The 25224-nt window shown below is 39.2% G+C and overlaps 1 protein-coding gene across 1 annotated transcript; it reads left to right on the top strand.

Annotated features, from left to right (window-relative positions):
* The first annotated feature begins 3923 nt into the window (after positions 1-3923).
* Positions 3924-24885, top strand: PSMD11 (proteasome 26S subunit, non-ATPase 11). Its single transcript, XM_070727990.1, has 14 exons — positions 3924-4227; positions 8205-8306; positions 8732-8856; positions 8988-9059; positions 9658-9715; positions 10894-11088; positions 15376-15520; positions 16453-16513; positions 18712-18774; positions 20017-20142; positions 21460-21495; positions 21855-21906; positions 22395-22537; positions 22639-24885. Exons 1-13 carry the CDS (start codon positions 4137-4139, stop codon positions 22535-22537), a joined length of 1269 nt encoding a protein of 422 aa, XP_070584091.1. The 5' UTR covers positions 3924-4136; the 3' UTR covers positions 22639-24885.
* Positions 24886-25224: the final 339 nt, after the last annotated feature.

Here is a 25224-nt window from a genome sequence, read left to right as displayed (position 1 = left end):
GGATTGGTTCCAGAGGGCCGGGGCCCCACAGAGAAGGCTCTTCCTGTGGGTCCCGCCAAGCGGCATTGTTTAGTTGATGGGACCCGGAGAAGACCCACTCTGTGGGGCCTAACTGGTCGCTGGGATTTATGCAGCAGAAGGCGGTCCCTGAGATAAACTGGTCCGGTGCCATGAAGGGCTTTATAGGTCATAACCAACACTTTGAATTGTGACCGGAAACTGATCGGCAACCAATGCAGACTGCGGAGTGTTGGTGTAACATGGGCATATTTGGGAAAGCCCATAATTGCTCTCGCAGCTGCATTCTGCACGATCTGAAGTTTCCGAACACTTTTCAAAGGTAGCCCCATGTAGAGAGCGTTACAGTAGTCAAGCCTCGAGGTGATGAGTGCATGAGTGACTGTGAGCAGTGACTCCCGGTCCAGGTAGGGCCGTAACTGATGCACCAGGTGAACTAGGCAAACGCCCCCCTCGCCACAGCTGAAAGATGGTTCTCTAATGTTAGCTGTGGATCAAGGAGGACGCCCAAGTTGCGGACCCTCTCTGAGGGGGTCAATAGTTCCCTTCCCCCCAAAGTGATGGACGGACAGATAGAATTTTCCTTGGGAAGCAAAACCCACAGCCACTCTGTCTTATCAGGGTTGAGTTTGAGTCTGTTGACACCCATCCAGACCCCAACAGCCTCCAGGCACCGGCACATCACTTCCACTGCTTCGTTGACTGGACATGGGGTGGAGATGTACAGCTGGGCATCAGCAGCGTACTGATGATACCTCACCCCATGCCTCTGGATTATCTCACCCAGTGGTTTTATGTAGATGTTAAATAGCAGGGGGGAGAGGACCAACCCCTGAGGCACCCCACAAGGGAGAAACCTAGAGGTTGACCTCTGATGCCCCACTAACACCGACTGCAACCTACTGGAGAGATAGGAGGAGAACCACTGAAGAACAGTGCCTCCCACTCCCAACCCCTCCAGCCGGTGCAGAAGGATACCATGGTTGATGACATCAAAAGCTGCTGAAAGGTTAAGAAGCACCAGGACATAGCATAAACCCCTGTCCTGGGCCCGCCAGAGATCATCAATCAACATGACCAAAGCAGTTTCCGTGCTGTAGCCGGGCCTGAAACCTGACTGTTGAGGGCCTAGATAATCGGCTTCTTCCAAGGACCGCTGGAGCGCCACCACCTTCTCAACAACCTTCCCCATAAAGGGAAGGTTGGAGACTGGACGATAGTTGTTGAGAATGGCTGGGTCCAGGGAAGGCTTCTTGAGGAGGTGGTGCACATGTGCCTCCTTGTAGGGAATCGGGAAGGACCCCCTCCCCAAAGAAGCGTTGATAATCTCCTGGACCCAGCTCCATGTCATCTCCCTGCTGGCCAAAACCAGCTAGGAGGGACACAGATCCAGCAAACAGGTGGCGGAACTCACAGCTCCAATGATCAAACTCTTCCCAGACAGATGGACAAGGATGGGCCCCAGCCACCTCGGCTGACTCGTTGTCAGTCAACTCTGTTATCCAATCGGAGTCAAGGTCCGCCCAGATCCGAGCGACTTTATCAGCGAAAAATGTGTTAAAATCCTCGGCACTGCTCTGCAAGGGCTCCCCAAATCCCCCCCCCTCGGTTAAGAAGGGAGCGGGTCACCCTAAACAGAGCGTCCGGGCGAGATTCTGCTGATGCAATCAAGGTGGCATGATACACGCATCTTGCCGCCTTGAGCGCCACTTTGTTAGTCTTAATGTGAGCTCTTAGAAGTGTTCGGTCAGATTTGGACTTACACTTTCTCCAATGCTTCTCTAGATGTCTTTTCTGGCGTTTCAACTCCCGGAGCTCCTCAGTAAACCAAGGAGCTCTCCAGGGTCTAGTACCACAGAGAGTTTGCAGCGGCGCAGTCTGGTCAAGAGCCTCTGCTGCAGCCTTGTTCCAGGTCACGGCAAGAAACTCTGCCTAACTGTGGACGAGAGCATCTGGTATCACCCCAAGCGCCCTCTGAAAGCCCTCTGGGTCCATCAGGCATCTGGGGCGGAACCACCTAGTCGGTTCCGCCTCCCTGCGGGGGAGGATTGGAGCCAGGAAGTCAAGCCGCATTAGAAAATGGTCTAACCATGACAAAGGCAACACTTCTAAGCCCCTTAGTCTCAGACCATTGCTCAATTGCTCAGAGAGGAATACCATGTCAGATGCGTACCCCCCCTCGTGATCGGACCCTGTACTACTTGAGTCAGGTCCATGGCTGTCATGGTGGCCAGGAACTCCTGCGCTAGTCCAGAGGTTTCACTGTGCGATGGTAGGTTAAAGTCCCCCAAGACAATAAGTCTGGGGAACCCCACCGCCAGCCCGGCTACCTCCTTGAGCAGCACAGGCAGGGCTGTTGACATGCAGCTGGGAGGCAGGTACATGAGCAACAAGCCCACCTGAACCCCTAAGTCCAACTTCACCAGGAGGGACTCCCAACCTGCGATTTCTGGTGCAATGAGTCTACACAGGCAAAGGCTCTCCCTGGCTATTATAGCCACTCCTCCCCCACTTCTCTGGGCTCGAGGCTGATGTCATACCTGAAACCCAGCTGGGCAAATTTTAGAGTGAGGAACTCCTCCCTCCATGCCCAACCAGGTTTCAGTCACACATGCCAGGTTGGCCTCCTCCTTCAGGATCAAATCCCGGATGAGGAGAGCTATATTTACCACTGTCTTGGCATTGAGTAGCAGCAGCCTGAGCCCATGTCCAGGATTACACTCGTCACCAGTACCCTGGGTTGAGCTCTCGGAGCCGGAACAAGGGATCGCTATTAAGCAGCGATCTCTCCTTCCCCTGGAATGGCTAGCTCCGTGGCTCCCGCCATTAGGATATATTATTGCTTCTGTTGGCAATCACATGACCCTAGGGGACCTCAACTATCATAAATATGAGTTGCTTCTGTTGGCGATCACATGACCTTAGGAGACCTCAACTATCATAAATATGAGTTGATTGCCAAGTATTTGAATTTTGATTGTGTGACCATGGAGAGGCTGCAAGCCTTGTGTGAAAAACAGTCGTAAGTCATTTTTTCAATGCTATTGCAATTTTGAATGGTCGTTAAATGAATTGTTGTAAGTGGAAGATTTCATGTAATATGGATAATGCCAATCTACTTTGCAAGTCTGTAATAATTCTCATATAATCTAAGCCAGGGGTGACATATTGCAACTTTTCTCCCCTTTGCTAAACCCGGGGTGGGTGTGACCAGCGCATGTCACATCCGGCCTGTGGGCCATGAGTTTGACACCCCTGATCTAAGCTTTAGGTAGCAAGTGCTATCAATGAGCACAGAAGCAGTAAGTCAAAAATTCAAGCTGTTGTGAGAGCAATATGCATATACGCCTGTCTTTCACAGCAACTTCAATTGAATTTGCCTCCTGATTCTATGCAGGTTTAAGACCATCAAATTATGTTTCACGTAATTCCTAATAGCTTAAATTCTGTGGTCTAGCATCATAGGTCTAATCTACTGAGTTTCAAAACATTTATGTTTCATTCAAAATAAATAATTTTCCATTAAAACTCCCCTACCCCAAAAAAGTTGGACTGGGGCTAAATCACTTGATTTTGACTTGAAACAGTGGTCTCTATTCTGAATTTATAAGGGATTCTTAAGAAACATTTAGAAACAGAGCAAACATCTAAATCAATTTTAGTCCATTGCAGATGTGTTTGTGTGAATCTCACAATGGACGTATTCTACATGCTTCTATGATGTTGAGTTAGCGAAGAGTGTAAGCAGTTTAATGTTTTTTATATTATTGTTATTATTAGATTTTAACTGTTTTTATTGTTGTTGTATTTATTCCGATTGTTAGCTACTCAGAGTCCGTTTGGAGTCAGCGGCATATAAATACAATAAATAAATAAATGATGCCTCCTGCCTGCTTCGCTTTGCTGGTTTCCAAGTGGCAAAACCTCACCTGCTTCCCACTATGTTTATAAAACACTACATCTCCCAGCGAACACCGCTTCTTGGTGGGTGATCATAGAGTTAATCATTACAGCTTGACGCAGCAAAGTCGAAGGGGAGGATGTGAGACAAGCCGTTTCCGGTGGAAATAAGGCCCTGTGATTCCGGCCGGCGTGAGTGAGCGAGTTTGGTTTTTAAGATGGCGGCTGCGGCTGGGTTGGAGTTCCAGCGCGCCCAGTCTTTACTGAGTACCGATCGCGAGGCTTCCATCGGCATTCTGCACTCCATAGGTAAGTTGGTGTGGCCGAAAAGGTGGGAAACCGGCAGGTAAATCTACTGCCGATGGTGGGAAGACATTGATAGTGGGCCTGGACGGGCTTAGGCTGGAACCGCTGCTGACTCACTGTGTGCAACTCCGAAGGAAAGCGGGAGCTCCTGAGAAGGTGGGATTTGGGAGGCTCAGTAGGGGAGGCTCTTTATTCAGCATCGCTTCGTGGAACACCGAGGAAGCAAGTGGGGACTGGAAGACGGGAAACGCGGGGAGTTGAGCTGAGGCGGAGGGGTCGAGGCTGACAGGTGGCCTCAGAGCACCGGGCGGGCTCTCCGATCTGTCCCTTTTGGCTTTCATTGAGAAGAGGCGATTTAAGGATTAGAAAGGTAAACCCGGCGGATTTACCCCCCAGCGATTGGTCCCGACGCCGCTTTTCACCTACCTGGCCGTAGCCCAGTCAGGCTAAATTTGTAACTTCCTAAGTGGGCAGTCGGGCCTGCTTCACCCCGTGTTACATTTTCGGCTCTCAGTTCCCAGGCCATTTTCTCTTGGCGCTAAAAGTGGGCGACAATATGCAGAGCCGACTTGGAAAGAAGGGTGTTTAAGCTTCTGAATTGTAGGTTGATTTTTTTTTTAAATGAAAGTGGATTCTTTGGCACAGTTAATAGGTAGGGGACTACATTAACACTTGATTTACTAGTGTCATCATTCAATATTTATATTGCTAGTTTTGACAGGCAGGTGGAGTCCTTGATAATATATTTTATAGGCTGTGAAAAATGTCACTTGTTGGTTGTAGAAAGACAAGACACTATTAGTAAGTTTTACTGATTAATTTTTAGTTGGGATTTTTTTTCCCGTTTGGTAATAGTTTGCTTGATGGGATTGTTCTGCTACAGAAAGGAAAAGGGGAAACATGCTCTAAGTGAAACAGAAGTGACTTTTTAAGGAAATGGAATGATATATGCTCCAGGGATGGCATTAAGAAGAATAATTTATATGAAGAGTAAGAATGGTGAATCTAAAAAGGGCTAAATTGGTTATAGAAAAAATGGCAAAACAGAATGAATATAAAGCTATTGGTATAGCACATTTTAAATGACCCTGACTTTTCCCTGTAAAGATATTTCTGGTTACAGATTGTCATGTTGCAGAAATCTACATAGGTAAATACAAGTAGTCCTCAACTTGAGACTACAATGAAACCCAATTTTTTTGTTGTTAAGTGGGAAATTTAAGTGAATTTTGCCCTGTTTTAGGATGTATTTTGCCACACTAAGAGAATCACTGCAGTTGTTAAGTTAGTAATACGGTTGTTAAGCGAATCTGGTTCTCCCATTGACTTTGCTTGTCAGAAGTTGCAGAAGGGGAACACATGACCCTGGGTATTGTCACAGTCATAAATATGAGTCAGTTGTCAAGCATCCAAATGAAAATCATGTGACCATGGGGATGCTGCAACTATCTTAAATATGAAAAATGGTCATAAATCCATTTTTCTGTGCTGTTGTAACTTTAAATGTTCACTAAATAAACTATATGTGGTGTGGAAATATCAGCTGCTGTTATTATTTATTTATTTATTTATTGGATTTCTGTGCTGCCCCTCTCCAAACATGTACCCACTATCCTTATGTCCATTAATGGCTTTGTGAGAGTGGTTAAGTATTAAATTATATAAGATTTTGTTCTGATTTTATAAGGACAGAATTTTGTTGAATTAATTACATAATTCTAAACAATTCCAGAAAGGTCTGTGACAATTCACCATGGACAATTCATCCCAGTCAACTTGCCAAGGCCAACATACTGCATAACAACTCACTACACAACAAGAGTTACACTAATATTAAGAAATAGTGGAATAGAATGAATAAAGAAAGAATGCAAAAGGAGGGACAGAATGAAATGTGAATGGTAAAAATTAGAATATTTTTTTATTTTAAATAATTAAATAGAATTGTTAAATTGTTCTGCAGTGTGTTGTCCCACACTGTGTTTGCCATGGCGAGTTGTCCTGTAGCAAGGTGGCCATGATGAGTTGACTATAGTGAGTTATCCGTGGAGAGGCAAGTTGTCCCATTTGTTCCAAAAAGGGTAAGTTTTTCCAAATCCGATAGTAAGAGAAAATCCAATTTGCTATAAATAAAGGTTATGAGAGTCACCCTTCTTTCTTCAGTGTAGTTCCTCTTACACATCTAGCTGAATACTCTAGTCCAGTGATCTTCAACCTGTAGTCTGTGGATCACTGGAGGCCGCAATGATATCACAGGGGGTCTGCAAAGGCTTGAAGAAATGTTATGATTTAAATCTTAAGTTTTTTGGTGGGGTGGTCTGTGCCCACGGTCTGTAGCTATAAAATATATTTAAAGGGGGTCCATGGTGAAGAAAAGTGTGAGAGAACCATTGTTTAATTTCACATTTACGGTAAATTGATTTTCTGCAGAATATATTTTTTGGCGACATAGACAGCATAACTTCCTCTCTCAGACAAAATAAATTTGAGTAGAGTATTTTTTTTTTTTACTTTTGCGAGCTTGCCAACAGAAGAGAAAAGATGAGGCAGACGAGCACAACACAGACAAAGTGCTACTTCCTTTGTTGTCCACCAAATGTTCCTTGGTCTTCTAGTGCTTAGTTAATCCTGGTAACAAGTTACTGGAACTTATAAAGAGAAGACTGAATGCATTTTCACTGTGCTTGACAGTGAATATTTAGGACAAAATAAATTTTATGAAATCCTAGTTTTCTAAAAAAGATTTAGCTCAAAATTGGTATTAATTTGGCTGTATCTTTCCTATTGGGAACTGTTGGCAACTGTGGTGTCCTGAGAACAAGTCCCGTTGTCATTAAGTTTATTTTAAGTCACGTACACAGCCATAATTTTAAGTGCACTATTTTGCACTTAATTTTAATGCAACCCATCCAAGATGTCAGTATTGCTATTTCCATTGCCAGTTATCCTACCTAGGATGAAAAGAAGATAAATTAGAATGAAATGACTAATCATGCCAATGAACCTTTGTAAGCAATAGTATATTATAGTGGAGAGATGTGGAGTTTTTTGTTTCAAGACAATATATGAACATAATGGCAAATCTATGGCATGCTCAGCTCCAGCATGCATGTGTGTGCTGGCCAACGGATTTTTAGCGCTCAGGGAGGCTCAGGGAGGATGTTTTCGGCCTATGGTGGGTTGGGGGAGGGAGGGTGTTTCACCCTCCCCAGGCTTTAACAAAGCCTCTGGAGCTTGGGGAGGGTGAAAAACAGGCCTACTGGGCGCACCAGAAGTTAGGAAATGGGCTGCTTCTGGACTCCAGATGGCCTCCAGGGGGCAGGGAGGGGTGTTCATGTGAGTGTATGCACGGTAAGCAGAGCAGTTCAAGGGAGACGGGCCATGCACTGAATTATGGTGTGGGTACACACATAGGATAGCACACACATACACTCTTTCAGCACTCCGGGGAGAAAAGGGTTCTCCATCACTGGTATATGTCATTCGCTCTCAGTATTGCTAAAGAGAATTAGATGATCTCTCATGCAAGTTACTGCAGGTTACTGTACTGGCTTATTCTGAATAATAGTGGTTTTATGTCTATTTCTTCATGCAAATACATTAGCACAGGTGACATATGTTTTTCATGTTAAATATTTTTGTATGCATTATCGTATTTTCAATATCTAGTAACACATTAAAGAGTTGGAGGATTCATTTAATAGTTATGGGCCTATATATGCTGATTTAAGTATTAATACCAAATGAGGTAACATTAAGCCCTTGTACTCTATGCTTTGAGCTGCTTCATCATGCAAAACTTCATGCTCCTTTCCAAAACTGAACAGTTTTTCGGGCATATTTGTTAATTTATTTATTAATTGGATGTATATGTTTTTGGCTTATAAGAAGCAAATATAAAATTGAAGTTTGGGAGACTTGTAAACACTCTTTGATTTGAAATATACCTTTTCTTTCATCAAAATCTTTTATTTTCCTAGTGAAACGTGATGTTCAAGAGAATGATGAAGAAGCGGTCCAAGTCAAAGAACAGAGCATTCTGGAACTCGGGAGTCTCTTGGCCAAAACAGGACAAGCAGAAGGTGAATCCTATGTTTAAAGCATTTTAATGGTCATGTTACTAGCAATTTTTCTAAAATTAGCATATATGCTAAAATAGGATTTCAACTTGATTTTTACAGTTTACACATTCTTTCCTTCTCACTACCATTTTTCTATGTTGAATTATGATTTAACCATGGCTGGTTTCACATATTTCCCAAGCCCATAAACTAAAAGCATGCCTATGTGCAAATAACAATTAGACAAAGTGTCATTTCAATTACACATGGAGAAAACCTGTATAGTAAAATTGTAATGGAAATCAGAAGTAGTTTAAATGAATATGCCTTTTCTGTCTCAGATAACTGGCTGCTAAAATTAAGGTGTGGTCACTTTTATAATGCATTCTGATACAATTTCAGATTCTGAACTATATTGTTACTTGATTATTTTATTGTTAATATAGAGCTTGGAGGACTTCTGAAGTATGTGCGTCCTTTCTTGAACTCCATTAGCAAAGCAAAGGCAGCCCGTCTGGTTCGGTCCCTGCTAGATCTATTTCTAGATATGGAAGCTGCAACAGGGCAAGAGGTGAGACAATTGAAATTCGGGCACATCTCTGCATATGTTCAGAGACAGTTTACGTAGAAAATGATATTATAACAGCAATGATGGTGCAAAAGTAGAAAAAATAATTGAATAAATGTAGTTTTTTCTTTTAGGTTGATCTCTGTCTTGAATGCATTGAATGGGCCAAATCGGAGAAGAGGACATTCCTCCGCCAAGCTCTGGAGGTAGGATGTAACATATGCCCATTGTAGTTAAGGTAGTGGTGTACAATATTCTTTCCCTTGCTATTTGGGTATGGAACCTCTCTTCCTATATGCCAATATATTAACTCAAAACATTTGTCATTACTTTTATCTGTAGGTTCTTCATGGCATATTCTCAAGTATTAGTTTTGAACATGATAAGCTTCCAAACTGATCCACATGTAATGGCAATATTTTCCTGCAGCTTATAATGCAAATGTATTTTGCTCCTCAAAGCAAAATATGTTGGATATGATTGACACAATATTTTATTTTTATAATTGTATTAATGAAACGGTGTTCCTAACTGCAAGTGTTAACACATGCAGTTACATGTAGGCCTATAGTCCATGCTTCTATCCCTGTCATTTCAAAAGCATTACTTTTGCTGATTTCTTTTGTATTACTGTGGTTATGCTTTATAGTATGAGTTTCTCCCCCCCCCCCCTTGGGTTTTCTTGCCACTCCTGAAACATTTTTCCAAGGCCTTCTCTGATTCATATTTTACACATTTCAGCTTTTAGATCAGTATCTAGTCATCATAAATGTTCACAACAATTCTTTACTTTTCTCTCTTTAGGCAAGGCTGGTTTCTCTGTATTTTGATACAAAAAGGTATCAAGAAGCATTGCAGTTAGGTAAGTTGACTTCTTTAATCATCTCTAGACTGACCCCAATGATTAATTACTGTTATTTTAAGAATGTATACAATGGCAAATGCATGGAACAGCTAGTTTGAAGTGATTTCTATATGAACTGAGAACATGTGCCTCCTACTCCCAACCCCTCCAGCCAGTGCAGAAGGATACCATGGTTGATGGTATCGAAAGCCGCTGAGAGGTCAAGAAGTACCAGAATAGAGGATAAACCCCTATTCCGGGCCCGCCAGAGAACATCCATCAGCGCGACCAAAGCAGTTTCTGTGCTGTAGCCGGGCCTGAATCCTGACTGCTGAGGGCCTAGATAATCAGCTTCTTCCAAGGACCGCTGGAGCGACACCACCTTCTCAACAACCTTCCCCATGAAGGGAAAGTTTGAGACTGGACAGCAGTTACTAAGTACGGCTGGGTCCAGGGAAGGCTTCTTGAGGAGGGGGCGCACAAGTGCCTCTTTGTAGGGAGCTGGAAAGGACACCCCCCCCCCAAAGAAGCATTGACAATCTCCTGGACCCAGCTCCATGTTACCTCCCTGCTGGCTGAAACTAGCCAGGAGGGACATGGGTCCAGCAAACAGGTGGTGGAACTCACAGCTCCAATGGCCTTGTCAACTTCATCAGGTGTCACCAGGTCAAACTCCTCCCAGACAGATGGACAAAGACGAGTCCCTGTCACCTCGACTGACTCGTTATCAGCTGACACTGCATTCCAATTGGAGTCAAGTTCCATCCGAATCTGAGCGATTTTATCAGCAAAAAATGTGTTGAAATCCTCGGCACTACCCTGCAAGGGCTCCCCAACTCCCCTCCACCATCACCCCGATTTGGAAGGGAGCGGGTCACCCTAAACAGGACGCAGCTGGGCGGGATTCCGCTGATGCAATCAAGGCAGCATGATACACGCATCTTGCTGCCTTGAGCGTCACTTTATAAGTCTTAATATAAGCTCTTAAAAGTGTTTGATCAGACTCAGATTTACTTTTCCTCCAGCGCTTCTCTAGACGTAGTGTATTTAGTGTATTAGCCTTGTATGTACTGTTTACACTTTTCCCATATTTTGATCAGACTAATGTTTTAGAATTTTCTTTCTCTGATCAAATGGATTCAGAGGAAGGCCTTTTAATATGGTGCAAATGCCACCATCCACATTGTTTTTATCAGGCTCACAGCTTTTGCGGGAGTTAAAGAAGATGGATGACAAGGCCTTGTTGGTAGAAGTGCAGCTGTTAGAGAGCAAAACTTATCATGCTTTGAGTAACCTGCCAAAAGCCAGAGCAGCATTAACTTCTGCCCGAACCACAGCCAATGCAATCTATTGTCCACCCAAATTACAGGCAGCACTGGATATGCAATCAGGTAAGGCCTTGTACTTTTTCATATTATGAATGCCTTGATTTGGGCCATCAGTATTTACACAGTCTGAGAAATAAAATCCAGGGTTTTCAAGTTTTGGGTGTCTGGGTTATTTTAATCTGCAATATATCCCCAGCCACCTTGCTAGCTGTCCAGGACCATAAGAATTCTTGCATTCCTATAACAACCAGAGCACAAAATGGGGAAAGATTTTGGCTTATAATGTCATGTAGAACAAACTAGATCATAGAAAAAAAGCGAAAGAGAGCCAGTTTGATGTAATTGTTAAGATACTGGCCTAGAAACCAAGAGGGAGGGAGTTCTCTAAACATCCAAGTTGGCTGAATAACTTTGGCCAGTCAGTCTTCTTCAGTTTTTTACCCCCTGATGAAAATGAGGCGCATAGAGGCTGAAAACGGGACATGTGGAGGACAAAAATTTGGCACTCGGAGGCAGCAATAGGTGGCAGTGGAAATGGGCAATGATGATTCCCGCAGCCTCAAACAGCTGATCATTGATATTCGTGAAGGCAGATCCAACCTCCAATCAGCTCGTGTTAAATCAGGCTGTGATGAAGTTAACAAGGCTGTTTGCTGCAAGGAAGCAAATTGCTGGGAGGCAGAAGCCGAAGGGTGGGGGCTGGCAGATGGGCGTGGCTTTTAAGAGACACATACATTTCCACCATTTTGAGGGGAAGAGGGGAAGTGTGAGGGCAAAATTATTATTATTAATTGTCTTATAGTCCGAAAAATACAGAATATATAAAAACAGGATAAAAATCTCGTGAAATGCTAATAGTTTGGACCAATTCTGGTGTCAGGGTAGGGACATTTTTCATTGGTGCCGAGAACGGTAGAGAAAATTTTGATTGGCCACGTCCACCTGCCCTCTCCCTCATCTCACATCTCATATATTCTGTTGTTTATTAGCTGAGCTGATTCTTGAGACAGAGTGGATTGCAGCCTCAGCTGAGCTAAGAAACAGTCTTCAGATAGAATAATAAACTGATACTCCCCCCCTCCCCTCCAAGCATTAAAAGGAATACTAGCTTTAATGAGATGTCTGGGCATTTAGCCTTGAGCAATTATTACCTTGTTGCAAGCTGCAAACCACCTTTCCTGAAGAAACTAAAAACTGACTTAAAGGCTTTTCCAGTTCTTTATTCTGATTCTCTCCTAGAGCAAAAGAAAGCTATTTTAGTGAAGTCTTCCCTATATGTTTATTCTGATTTTTATCTGGACTGGAGCAAAATCATGTGATAGCAGGCCTTAAGTAACAATCCCACACTTATATTACTCCTTGTATGGCTCACCCACTATTTACCACTTATACTTATCTCTCCCCTCCCTCCCTCCCTCCCTCTCCCTCTTACACACACATATAGGTCCATGATAAAATTGCCTTCCATGTAACCAGTCCCTGGTGCTAGAAAGATTTTGGACCTCTGAATTGGACCATGCAGGTTCTCTACTGGAGAACCATTTTAAGGATTATGTATTAATAGAAAAGCAACTCACTTAGCTCTGATCCTAAACTGGTGCACATAAAAAACAGAGGAACTCTGATCAACTATCACAGCCACATTTTGGATCTGAGTGAGAAAAGTATCAGGACAACAGAATAACACTTAGAAAAGACTTTGGAATACTATACCATTTCAGAGAAATGGCTGACCAGTCTTTTCTTAAAAACCTCCAGTGATCAAGCATCCAGACCTTCTGGAGACAAGCAATTCCACTGGTAAATTGTTCTCACTTACCTGCTTTGAATGGTACAGTTAGTCCTTGAGTTACAATGGCAGTTGAACCAAGATTGCCATTGCTAGGCAACATGATATTGAATAATCATAGGAGGCTCAGCCAATCTCATAGTACAGATATTGTACTCTGACAATAAAAGTTTGAATTGTAATTGGGTGATTGTGTTGCTAAGCGATAGCAACCATTATTAAGCAAGGAACTCACATAGCTATGACTTCTGATTACTTTGATTTTACTTGTGAGAAGCCACAAGAAACATCAGAAATTGTGATCATGTGATTGTGCCTTGCTGCAATGTTATAATTTCAGTCAGTGCTTTGGGAACAGTTTAGTGGCTAGAACTCTGAGAGTCTGTTATAAGTCCCCTCCTTAAAAGCCATTGTAAGTTTGAGCAGTTGCTGAATGAACAGTGGTAATCCAAGGATGGCCTATAATGGCTGGATTTCTTGTAGCATTTTGAAAAGAATTGATTTATATGAGTTATTCATGCAAAATAGAAACATGACCAATGCTTGGATGATTACAAGAATAGATACCGTATATACTCGAGTATAAGCCGACCCGAGTATAAGCCGAGGCACCAATTTTTGCCACAAAAACTGGGAAAACGTATTGACCCGAGTATAAGCCGAGGTTAGAAAATGCAGTGGCTACTAGTAACTTATAAAAATGGAAAACAATAAAATTACATTAATTGAGACATGTTTTAGAATATTTATTTTAAAGAAAACCAGTAAACTAGCTCTGTAAATTTAAAAGAGGGTAAACAAATTAACAATATTAACAACAAATTAAAAAGTAAAAAAAGTAGCTCGATCAGGAACAAAGCTAAAACCTAAGAGTTAAAATCCTTCAAAACTGGATTCCTTCTCATCATTAATTGGATTTACATTATTGTTCTGTTTTTATATATGCTGTGAGCCACCCTGAGTCCTTGGAGAGGGATTGCATACAAATCCAATTAAATAAACAAACAAACAAACAAACAAACAAACAAATAAGTGTATCCAAAGAAGAGCTTCAGCATTAGCTGCTGTGAGGTTATCAGCATAGAAAACCAAATAGATAGATAGATAGATAGATAGATAGATAGATAGATAGATAGATAGATAGATAGATAGATAGATATAGATAGAAAGATAGACAGACAGACAGAAAAATAGATAGATAGATAGATAGATAGATAGAAATAGATAGATAGATAGATAGATAGATAGATATAGATAGAAAGATAGATAGACAGACAGACAGATAGAAAAATAGATAGATAGATAGATAGATATAGATAGAAAGATAGACAGACAGACAGACAGACAGATAGAAAAATAGATAGATAGATAGATAGATAGATAGATAGATAGAAAGAAAAATAGTTAGATAGAAAAATAGATAGATAGAAATAGATACAGATAGATAGATAGATAGATAGATAGATAGATAGATAGATAGATAGATAGATAGATAGATAGATATAGATAGATAGATAGACAGATAGATATAAAGATAGACAGACAGATAGAAAAATAGATAGATAGATAGATAGATAGATAGATAGATAGATAGATAGAAAGAAATAGATACAGATAGATAGATAGATAGAAAAATAGATAGATAGAAAAATAGATAGATAGAAAGATAGACAGATAGAAAAAGAATTCCTGTCTAGCTCTGCCTCATAACACATTATTAGATCCTATCCAAGCAAGGACAGCAACTACCACAAAATACCATTTTTTAAACAGTTTAAATCCTTTCAAAGGAGGGGGAGGAGAATCTGACAGCAGGGGGCCTTTTTAATCCGACTCACCATTGCAAATGGCTGCCTTCTTTGCTTGAGCTGGAGCTAGGGAGAGGAACTACGGCGTGCCAGAGGGGACAAAAGCTGGTGCCTCCTCGCTCTGGCTCAAGCAATGGCGCCCTCGTGTGGTGACTTTGTCAATGACCCGAATATAAGCCGAGGCTGTGTTTTTCAGCCCATTTTTGGGGCTAAAAAACTCGGCTTATACTCGAGTATATACGGTATGTCTTTTATAAGTGTTTAGATGCAGTTATTAGCAACTAGACACAGAATTAAATAGATAATGCTTTTTTGTTTTAGCCACTAGATACATAATTGAATAGTTAGATAATGCTCTTTTATTAAACTTTATCCTGAATTATACATCTGAACATCTCTTGATTATTTCATTGACATGACTTCTGTGACTTAGCAGATATTTAATTTGATTGGTGTTGTTTTAAGTCTCATTCAGTCTGCTCCCAGAAAAGTTGATGAAATTTTAAATATTGGAACAAATTGTATCTACTATTTTGCATGAATATATGAAAATGAATTTTGTGAAGATTAGAACATTTTAGCTATATGCATAAACTTAACTTTTCTTGCTGTACTCCCCAATAGGATAGGAAAAAAGTTCAAGAATTTTCTACTTGGAGAAATAAATAGGAATTGGCAGCAGTGTTTTCCTTTATCTTGTTCTCCAGATATCTTTGTTATATTCAGACCTCTTTTTTATTTCCCCTTTAATAGGTATTATCCATGCAGCAGAAGAAAAGGACTGGAAGACAGCATATTCTTACTTCTATGAGGCATTCGAAGGTTATGATTCAATTGACAGCCCCAAAGCCATCACTGCGTTGAAGTATATGCTGCTGTGCAAGATCATGTTGAATTTGTATGTGGTTTTATTGTATCACATAGGGAATGAAATATGTACTTTTAAAAAATACCTGTACAGAGGACAGTTGCTCTAATCATACTACAGGCTGCAGTTTGTTAAACTCTTGTATGAATAAATTGATTTTCTAATCCTGATGGTGGCTGAAAAGGTAAAAAGAAAGGGGTGAAATTAAAAGCCAGGAAAGGGAACAAAGAAGGGTAGAATGTTTGCCTTTGTATCTCATTTAGATTTCTCCATATTGGAATTGCGTTATCACAGGCAAAATATTACTTTTTTAATGTTCTGCTCTAAGAAACTTAGGCAGTGCTTGATAGAAGCAAACTCTTTAAGAGTAAAACATTTTAGCTAAATTTGAGCTCTTTGCCATCTAACAGAATTGAGTGTCTTGTAGCAGGCTTTCCTAATCAAAATATGATTTGGTTTGGGAAGACTCAGTTAACTATTATGATAGCTAGAAATATAACTTGAAATATAACTTGTTTAGTTTTTGTTTTTGACAGGTAGGAGAAAGCAAAGATTATCTTGGTTTTTCTTCCATACAGTGAATGGCATTTGAAAAAGGAAGCCTTAGATATAGTTTGCCTAATCCCTTATATATCAGTGCTGTTATTTTGTTCCTGATGTCAGAACATCTGGTTCGTAGTTTCATGTCTATTTCTTGATTTTTTTAAAATTATAACTGGCATTTCTATGGGCTATAAGCCAAAGTTACTTTTCATGTCTGGAGCTGAAAATATTCAAACAGCTGGTTTCTTTATTAATATTATCATCATCATCATCATCATCATCATTGGTTCAAAGATAATAATAATAAAACCAATAGTAGAATGCGGATTTTTTCTGGAAAACAATGATTATATGGTGAAGTACTTTTGTAGCCTGAATTCATGGACTCAATAAATCAATCTCTCTATGCTTTTTTACAGACCTGAAGATGTGCAGGCATTGGTGAGTGGGAAGCTTGCATTGCGATATGCAGGCAGACAGGTATAAAAATCCTGAACTACTATTTTTTGATCCTAAAATGTTTTCCAATCCTAGCTGATTCCTGTTAAAAGAAAGTTTCTTAATCCTGCTCGAAATAGTTACCAACTAACTTGTTCTACTTTTAGCAGTATTTTATGATGTCTTTTATGCATCCTGGGTGGATTGGGAGTCAGTCAGTTGGCATGTGTTCCCACCTGAATACAGAAAGATGGGTCAGCAGCATTAATGATGTGATTCATCAAAATGGCATTGTGATCTTACGTCATTGGATTACTGTCTTCGAGCCAATTGAACTGGAAGACTGTATGTGGTGTTGATGCATCAGTTGCCTTTTGTCTCCTTTCCTGGTCTGAGTCAAGAAATCAAGATGGATCAGATCTTGTAGAGATTGGTAAGATTAGAGAGCAAATTAGATTGCTTTGGATTTGTTAAAGTGTGAAGTATTTCTCTGCTTTGATAAGGGAGTTAAATTGTAGGGCTCTTCAGATTTATAAAGGCTTTCTGCATTGTTATCAGATTCAAGAATACCAAGTCAGTGTTTTGGCAGTTGTATCCATTATTTCTAGCTTTTAAATACATTGTATTCTCAGTATTTCCTGCTCACATTTAGGTCCAAAAAAATTAATTACTGCTCTTTCTAAAGCCTCATCTGTAACATGTTTTTAGTATTATTTTAGGAGTATTATTTCAATTTTGCCTCGACAAGAATGTTAGGGTTACTGTTTGCCATGGTTTTTATAATTTGGCATGCTGCCGTCGGCATTGGGCAAGATAATTTCTGTTCAGGGTAGTGGATTGAATGCACTCCCCTTTTCATCCTGAAAAATGCACAGTTGATATATCTGAAAAATGCCCCCCAAAGTTCCCAAAACATGGAAGGAATTATAATTGATTAAATGACAACAAAATAATTTGATATCCTGCACAGTTATATATTTTGAACAGCAAACAGCACTTTGAAAAATAGTGGCTAGATGCTAGAATATAGCAACAGATTTTCTAGTAAGCCAGCTTGATTCATTTGAATTTTATAAAACACTATTTGGATTTCTTTTTTGTTTGATGTGAAGCTTTGTGATGTCGCTTTATTGGATTGCTTTTTATTAGTCTTAACTTGGTTTCTCCAATAGTTTCCTTTCATGACTAGCTATGAGCTGTCCACTGCTAAGTGGCAGTCTTTAAAGGTACTATGGAAACTGCTAAACTATCTGCAAGTTTTGCCCAAGTGTTTCAAAAACTGTTTTTAAGGAGTCCACATTCTTGTTTATAGATGGTTAATATTCAAAGATACAAAATTACTGTTTGGCATTATCTGGCAACAAGATCTGTTCCAATTCCATTGAAAGTGTTTTTTATCTTTCTCCTCACTCATTGAGGATGTATGAATTGTTGCTTCAGGATGAAAGCTAAGGAAGCATTCTGATCACCTGTTTCCTTGTTTATAAGAGGAAGACAGCTCTAGAAATGCTTGCCTTTCAAGTCTGTTTCCAAATCCCAATTCAGATGGTCATATATATTTGAGGTATGACTAAAGTAAGTAGACTTGTCTTGTTAGTTTTATTTACAGTCTTCTTGTCCAGCATAATCATTTTGTCTTCTTGATGATTTAGGTAAAATCTGGACTTGTTCTGTTGAATAGAGGAAGGATTTTGTCTTTTATCTTGAGAGGTTAAATTGGATTCAGTTTATTCAGTGTTTCAGGATATTACAGCTATCTAATCTTCAAGGGATAGTTAACACTGAGTAGCAGATTTAAATAAAATAATGTAGATAAAATGAGAAATACACCAAGCAAATAGATTGTCCTGTTGGCTCACCAGAGCAAGTTTCCTACTTCCAGTCCTAGTTTGCACTTCTGTATTTTAATGAGTTTACATCCCAGTGGATGGATTTGAGTTGCATAGACTACTTGGATGCTTTCAGGTACTTCATTATAGCAACCTAAAGCTCTGCTTCCTTATTGAGGTTATTTTGTCTGGATAGTGTTTTTTGAAAACATACCTGAATGCTTCTGTGATTTAGCAATTGTTTGAGTTAAATGAGGGTAGAAAAATTAAAGCAGTCTTAGTATTTTGATCAAGCATCCTTCCTGAATTGCATTCTATCCAACTAAATCAATTTTCTCATGAGAACAATAAAAACAATATTACTATTTAAAGATTTGGAAGAATGTAAGCATTGGCTCTACTGTTTTACAGACAGAAGCACTGAAATGTGTAGCTCAGGCCAGTAAGAATCGATCACTGGATGATTTCAAAAAGGTAAGCAGCTATAATAAGGCAAATGGGTTGAATATCTTTGGATTAGGTTAATTCTTAGTCTTAGAAAAGCCACTTCTACACTGGGGGAAAGAAAGGAGAGATGTCTTCACTATACTCTGCTTTTGGACCTTCAAGGTATACTTCCTGAAGTCATTTGAGAATAGCCTTAAACAAGATGGACTATGCTGATTATAAGGTCACATTTTCACTCAAAAGTCTGATTTTTTCAGAAGGTGCATTTTAGGTTGCATACTTTTCTTCATTGAAAGTCAGACAAATCAATAATTTGGATCCTGCTATTATATTAGTCAAAGCATCTGACTGAAAATATTCTGAAGATAAATCAAAGGCAAAGTAGAAAAACAGTTGGAACTGAAACAAAAATTGTTAAATTCTGTTGCTGGGAAATAAAGTACTATGTTCAAATATTTCCTTTCTTCAACTTTGAAAAAAATGTCTATACAACATAGGTATATCTTGGGAGAGTGTTGAATATCTTGATTTGCACAACTAATTAGAAATAGGGCTTATTTACAAAATTAAATTTTAGTTTGATTAGGGCTACTTCTGTATGAGAAGCTATTTGGATCCAAAATGGAAATGATGCTTTAAAGAAAGTGGGAATGCTTGCTATCCCTCTTGAATTTCCATAAAGAGACAGCAACAGATTCAGTGAGGATACCTACGCACCCTCCAAGGTACTGTTTTTGCTTCAGATCTGAACAAAAATGCATCACTGCCTAGGAATACCATATGGTTGCTGCAAAAAGCAAAGTATGAGAGATGCTCATAGGTCTGTATATATTGAGTGAATGTTATTTTTATTAGTCAGATAATAATTTAAGTCCGATGTGTAATTTAAAAAGAATTACAGTTTTAATCATATCAAATGTTCTAAAAATAGCCATGAATGATCTGCAGGATCCAATTTGGGTTGGTCACCGGGATCAGAAGTTTAGTCTTCCTAGGTTTTGGACTCGTGCTGGAACTTCTCTCTACCAAAAAACTTCAGGCCTGCCAAATACATTCCAGTAGAAAGAAGTTCCCTGAAGATGGGCTCCAGCACCAGTCCAAAAGCTTGGAAGATTAAGCTTCTGACCCCAGTGAACAATCCACATTGGATTTGCAACATTATCCTAACTTCAGGTAAAAGTAGTGAAATAGGTAGTGTTTCACTACTATTCACTAGTAGTGAAATAGGTAGTCTCCTGAATTGTAATGATTGAACTTGATCTGCTACAGGCACTGAAAGATTATAAAATGGAACTCAGGGATGATCCCATCATCAGCACACATTTGGGTAAACTGTACGATAATTTACTGGAACAAAACCTCATCCGAGTTATTGAGCCTTTCTCCAGAGTGCAGGTAAAATATTTCTGTAGAGCTACCCATGCCGGTTTTATTTATTCTCTTAAGTCATGGTTTTGTCTCTCTTCCCATAAAACTGGGCATGAAAAATTTATTTGAAAACATTTGCATTTTCACATAAAAGTAATCCAAGATTTGTTTTAAATCTTTTAAACTTCCATCATGTTGAACAAGTTAGAATCTCTAATTATGTCTTTATTTGGCCAAATCTGATTTGCCTTCCTTCTTCTTTTGGATGGAGTACAAAATCAAACTGGGACTAAACTATTATTGTGACCTCAACAAAATGACAAGCCCTGGTTAAAATAGGGAATGATTAGAAGATTGTATTGTGGTTTATTGCATTGAAAAAAATCAGTCGTCGTTTCTTTTCTTATATTGTATTTTTATTTATTTGATTAATTGATTTGGTCATCATGCTAGACATGGTATGACATAATATTTTAGAAGAAAAGCTACATATGCATAAATAAAATAATAAAATAATTTTGTCTAAGACAGACCATTTTAAAATTTTCTGTGCCCAATTTAGGATTAGATTAGTACAGAAGGAATTACAGGGTAGAATGAATTATGTGAGATGGTTCTAAATATTGAACAGAAGCTTTGAATATCAGGTCAATGCATGGATTTAATTTTTTGTTCTCTATGGACTCGCTCAATCTTATCGAAACTGACATCTCCAAAGTATTTCAAATGGATAGTTCATCACACAGCTGGTAAGATTATTTCAGGATAGGGAGATATTTTTTTTTACAGAATTCTGATATGAGTGGAGAGTCTTAATATTTTTTTCTATTAAATTAATAAAAATATAATTGGCAAAATGACCTTGTGTTTCATTATGGAGAAAACCTGTCAAATGTAAATCCAAAAATTGGAAGAGCTAACTTCAGAGTTAAAATTAAGTAGAGAATAGGGAAGGTAGGGTTGACAGATCCATTGTAATATCCATCAGCAAAGGAAAAGCATATATTAAGTCTACAACAAGAAAAAAATATATGGAAGAGACTCAGACAAATACCTCCTTAATTCACATGAATATAAAAAGACAAGGCGGTAAAGCACAATCAAATGTATGATTCTGTTATTCTAGCTACTCTTAATAAAAGTTGTTTTAGCCTTTCTGTGGAGTGGATTCTTGCCTTGGTCTATCTGATAAGGCTGACAATTAGGTGTGTTAATGCAGTGGTAGAGGCAAATAGTTTGAAGATTAACTGATAATTAGATAATTACTCTATATTGACTATTTCTATTAGAAAAATAGCACTTCCTCATTGTGGCCCCATTTTTTTATTTTTTTATTTTTTGCAGATTGACCACATATCTAGCCTTATCAAGTTATCAAAGGTAAGAGCTTAAATACAATTGCCTCCAAAATGCTATTTTCAGACATTTTTTATTACAACATAAGTTACAGTTGTGAAAAAAAAATCACATTTTCTTCAGCAATAGAAATGATTTAGTAAGAAATTCCAAATTGAATTAAATGAAAAGAAAAAAGAACTTGGTAAACCTGATATCCTGTAACCACACACAATAAGCTGTATTGCTAAGCAGATATTCATGGGCTGAACTGTAAGGATTTTGGCAACTTGTTTCTTTGAAATAAGTTAGTAGTGGAACATATTTTTTCAAGGGAAAAAGGGAAAGTATTGTTCTAAACAAGGAGCATTCTCTCACTTGAATGTTTCCTGGTTCCATTTCAGGCAGATGTGGAAAGAAAGCTCTCTCAGATGATTCTGGACAAAAAATTCCATGGTGAGTCAATTCTCAAGAAAAGAGTTTGTTTCTGCCCTTTATAATATTTGATGGTATTTCTTTCTGAATAATTAGAATGTACCTCAACAAGCATTAACAACATAATGCAGATTGAGTTATATTGAGGAATTCCCACAACTTCTAGGGTTTTTCCTTTAACTTTATCTTTAAAAGTTCTGCATTTGAAATCTATAGGGTATAATTTTTATTTATTAAATACATAATCCAAGGTCCTCTACTTGCCCTCCTCATTTGAAGTCTTATTATTTATGTTTAATTTTCATACTTTTCACCCTTAACCCTCCCACTCCCTTCCCTCAGTTCTTTCTTATTCATAGGCCCAGCCAGGTCAGAGTTCTAGACAATTTCTTCTTTATGTCTTCATTGGCCTTATCTCTTTCCTTTTAGTCTGATAAAACTAAAATGGAACATTCTGTGTTGGATATATAATTATCCAACAATCCTAATTGAAAACTTCCTCTCATTAGGGATTCTTGACCAAGGGGAAGGTGTCCTGATTATTTTTGATGAACCACCTGTGGACAAAACATACGAAGCTGCTCTGGAGACCATTCAGAATATGAGTAAAGTAGTGGATTCGTTATACAACAAAGCCAAGAAGCTAACATAGGTGAGGGGGCTCTTACAACCCATGGTTAAAGTTGTAACAGATTTTACAGAAGGATTGTGCTATTGAGTGATGTGCCTCCATCTTTTTTGTTTCTCTTGCAGACTTGAAAACTGTTGGCTGTTTGGAGCATTGGTGCGTGAAATCTGGTGGAACAAAAGGCTTAAAAGATGGGGGGAGTTGGGTTCCCCAAGCCCCTTTTGCTCTCCTTCTCACTCAAAAAGTTTAAGACAGCCTTTCCCAACCAGGTGGTCTCCAGATGTGTTGGAACTATAGGTCTTTGAATTCCTAATCAACATGGCCAGGGATTCTAGGATTTGTAGTCCGAATATATCTGGAGGCCACCAGGGTAGGGAAGGCTGTTTTAAGACTTCCTCATCTGATCCATCTTGTCTATACAATTGTGTGTTCCAGTTTCCATGTAATCTTTTACCCGCTGAACTTTGTACTGGGATGGAGAAATAATGTTTTTTTAAAATGAAATGTTTTTGGGATGGGGAAAGGGAAGCAGTGGCAGCATCCTAAATAAAATAAGTGAGGCGTATGATACTTTTAAAAATGAACATATTTGCTTTTCATTTTCTTGAAAGTGGCAAAAGGATAGGCCGAAATGTCTTGTAAGTTACAAGAACTCAGCCACACAAAATTCCTGCATAGAAGTTATTTCTTGTGTGCATAGTGTCCAACATGATTGTCCACAGTTGTACGTGTACTGGGTAATCAAAGTTGATTACTGCATCTAAGCATGTGCCAAGGTAGCAAATGTCCATGAGTGCATGTTGGTTTCCCACAAACTCCATCCATAGCATTATGTTCTATGTAGGAATTTTGTCATCTGTAAAGGGTAAAATTAGATTTTCGGAGCTATATTAACTGTATTCAGAATTCAAGAGTAGAGCAGCTAAGCCACATCAATCTTCACACAACAAAGAATCAATAAAAAAATATCACAGGCCTCTGTCATCCTTAAGTGCCCCATCTACAATTCCAAGGCCTTATCACATGGGACCTGCTTAAAATACAGTTTTCCATAACAGTAAAAGGGCAGCAAATGGCCACTCTTGAACAGTGGCACTCAAAGTTTCCTGATTCTGTACTGCATGATTTTTTTAAAGGCTAGAATGTACTTGCCTTTTAATTTTGCAAGATATGCCATTGAAAGTACAATTGAGTTTCTGTTCCTACTTGTTGATTTCTTTGAAAAACAGTAGATGGGTTTTGACAGAAGGCTGGTTTGGGCCATCCAGAGGTATTTTTAATTTTTGTTCCATTCCCTGAGCATCAAGAATAAAGCTGCCCTTTGAGGGTGAGGGCATGGCTGCATATTACACTATCCATGTGGCTGCTATCTGTTACTGTGCCAGATACCTAAGGGGATTTACTGAAGAACAGATTTCCTAAAGTTTACCGTACTGTCATTTCAGCAATGAATTTCCTCATAGTCTATGAGATCGAGCAACTAATTGCTCCAATACCAAATTAATCTGACTGCTAGATATAATGTGGAACAAGTAATAATTATTGAATTTTCTGGCAGCTTGCCTTTTGCAAAGGTAAGAGGGATCCCTGCCTGCTCCACTATTACTTCCAGAAAAAATTATTGGCTATAAACATTTCATCAGGGAGAGGGGAAAACTTTGCAGAGGCAACCCTGCAGCAAAAATAAAGCATCTCTCTAACTCCTGGTGGCCAAATTATCTTGGACTTCAATTCCACTAAATCCAAGCTGGCATGGTCTAAGGAGCAGGGGGGGATATGGTTTGTGGGGAGGTGGGGCTGGGATCCTAGAATGAAGGAGACGGCTATAAATGATTTGCCTCTTAAAACTGTCTCTGTTCAAATCTAAAGGAACTTTAGAATGGTGATTTTGTGTGGGAAAGACAGCACTCTTCACCCTGGTGTTTTTGTCATTGAATAATGAAGTTATATTTAAAGTGTTGCTTGACATATGAGTAGTGTAATTTTTCACATCATTGCCCCTCATCTTCCATTTTCTTTTCTCTGCTTTCTCATAATTATTTTGTAAACTTGCTTCTCCTATGCCACAAAATATTTTTGCATATGCATGACATCTTTTAACTGGCTGTATTTGCCCCTCTTTTTTCATGCTGCTTTTCTCTTTATTTTTTTTTCTTTTGTGTACTTAGCATTTTTAAAGTTTCACTCTGTGTCAGCCAGTTCAACTGTTCTGGGGAGAGGTGGGTTTGGGTTTTTTGGGGTGGGTTTTTTTTCAGTCTTGGGAGTGGGTATGGCACCATGAATTTCAAAATGTACAAATGGTTCACGCTAACACACACCAGGTATATCTGATGTTCAGATACATACAAATAAAAAATATTCTTTTTCAAAAAGAACCTGTTGTCATTGCCAACGTTGTCTGATTGTGCCAAACAGAGGCACAAATGTAAGCTCTTGGGAATATCAGTGGCATAGTGATTCAGTCCCTATAATTGTTAATATCCATAATACAAATTACCTTAGTAAGATTGTTTTCTTTACGATTATTCACTACTAACATCAGTCAATCAGATTATTGACTCCATCCTCCTTCATGTGATCTCGCTGGGTCTTGTTGTCTGATTATGGAAGCATTTTATTGCTCTTTCTCAACAATAGGACAATCTTCTGGAGAGAACCTACCAACTGTCTAAATACAGTACATTAATAAGTGAGCAGTTTGAGCTAGAGTC

This window comes from Erythrolamprus reginae, chromosome Z (genome assembly GCF_031021105.1).
Source record: "Erythrolamprus reginae isolate rEryReg1 chromosome Z, rEryReg1.hap1, whole genome shotgun sequence".
NCBI lineage: Eukaryota > Metazoa > Chordata > Lepidosauria > Squamata > Dipsadidae > Erythrolamprus > Erythrolamprus reginae.
The sequence above is the reverse complement of the archived record's forward strand: the minus strand, read 5'-3'. Positions and strand labels throughout refer to the sequence as shown.

What these genes read in the sequence shown, in the direction of transcription:
- PSMD11 (XM_070727990.1), top strand. Translation starts at nt 4,137, where the DNA reads ATGGCGGCTGCGGCTGGGTTGGAGTTCCAGCGCGCCCAGTCTTTACTG. An exon ending in CGGCATTCTGCACTCCATAG is followed by an intron (nt 4,228 to 8,204) that starts GTAAGTTGGTGT and finishes TTATTTTCCTAG; the next exon opens with TGAAACGTGATGTTCAAGAG. An exon ending in AAGCTGCAACAGGGCAAGAG is followed by an intron (nt 8,857 to 8,987) that starts GTGAGACAATTG and finishes TTTTTCTTTTAG; the next exon opens with GTTGATCTCTGTCTTGAATG.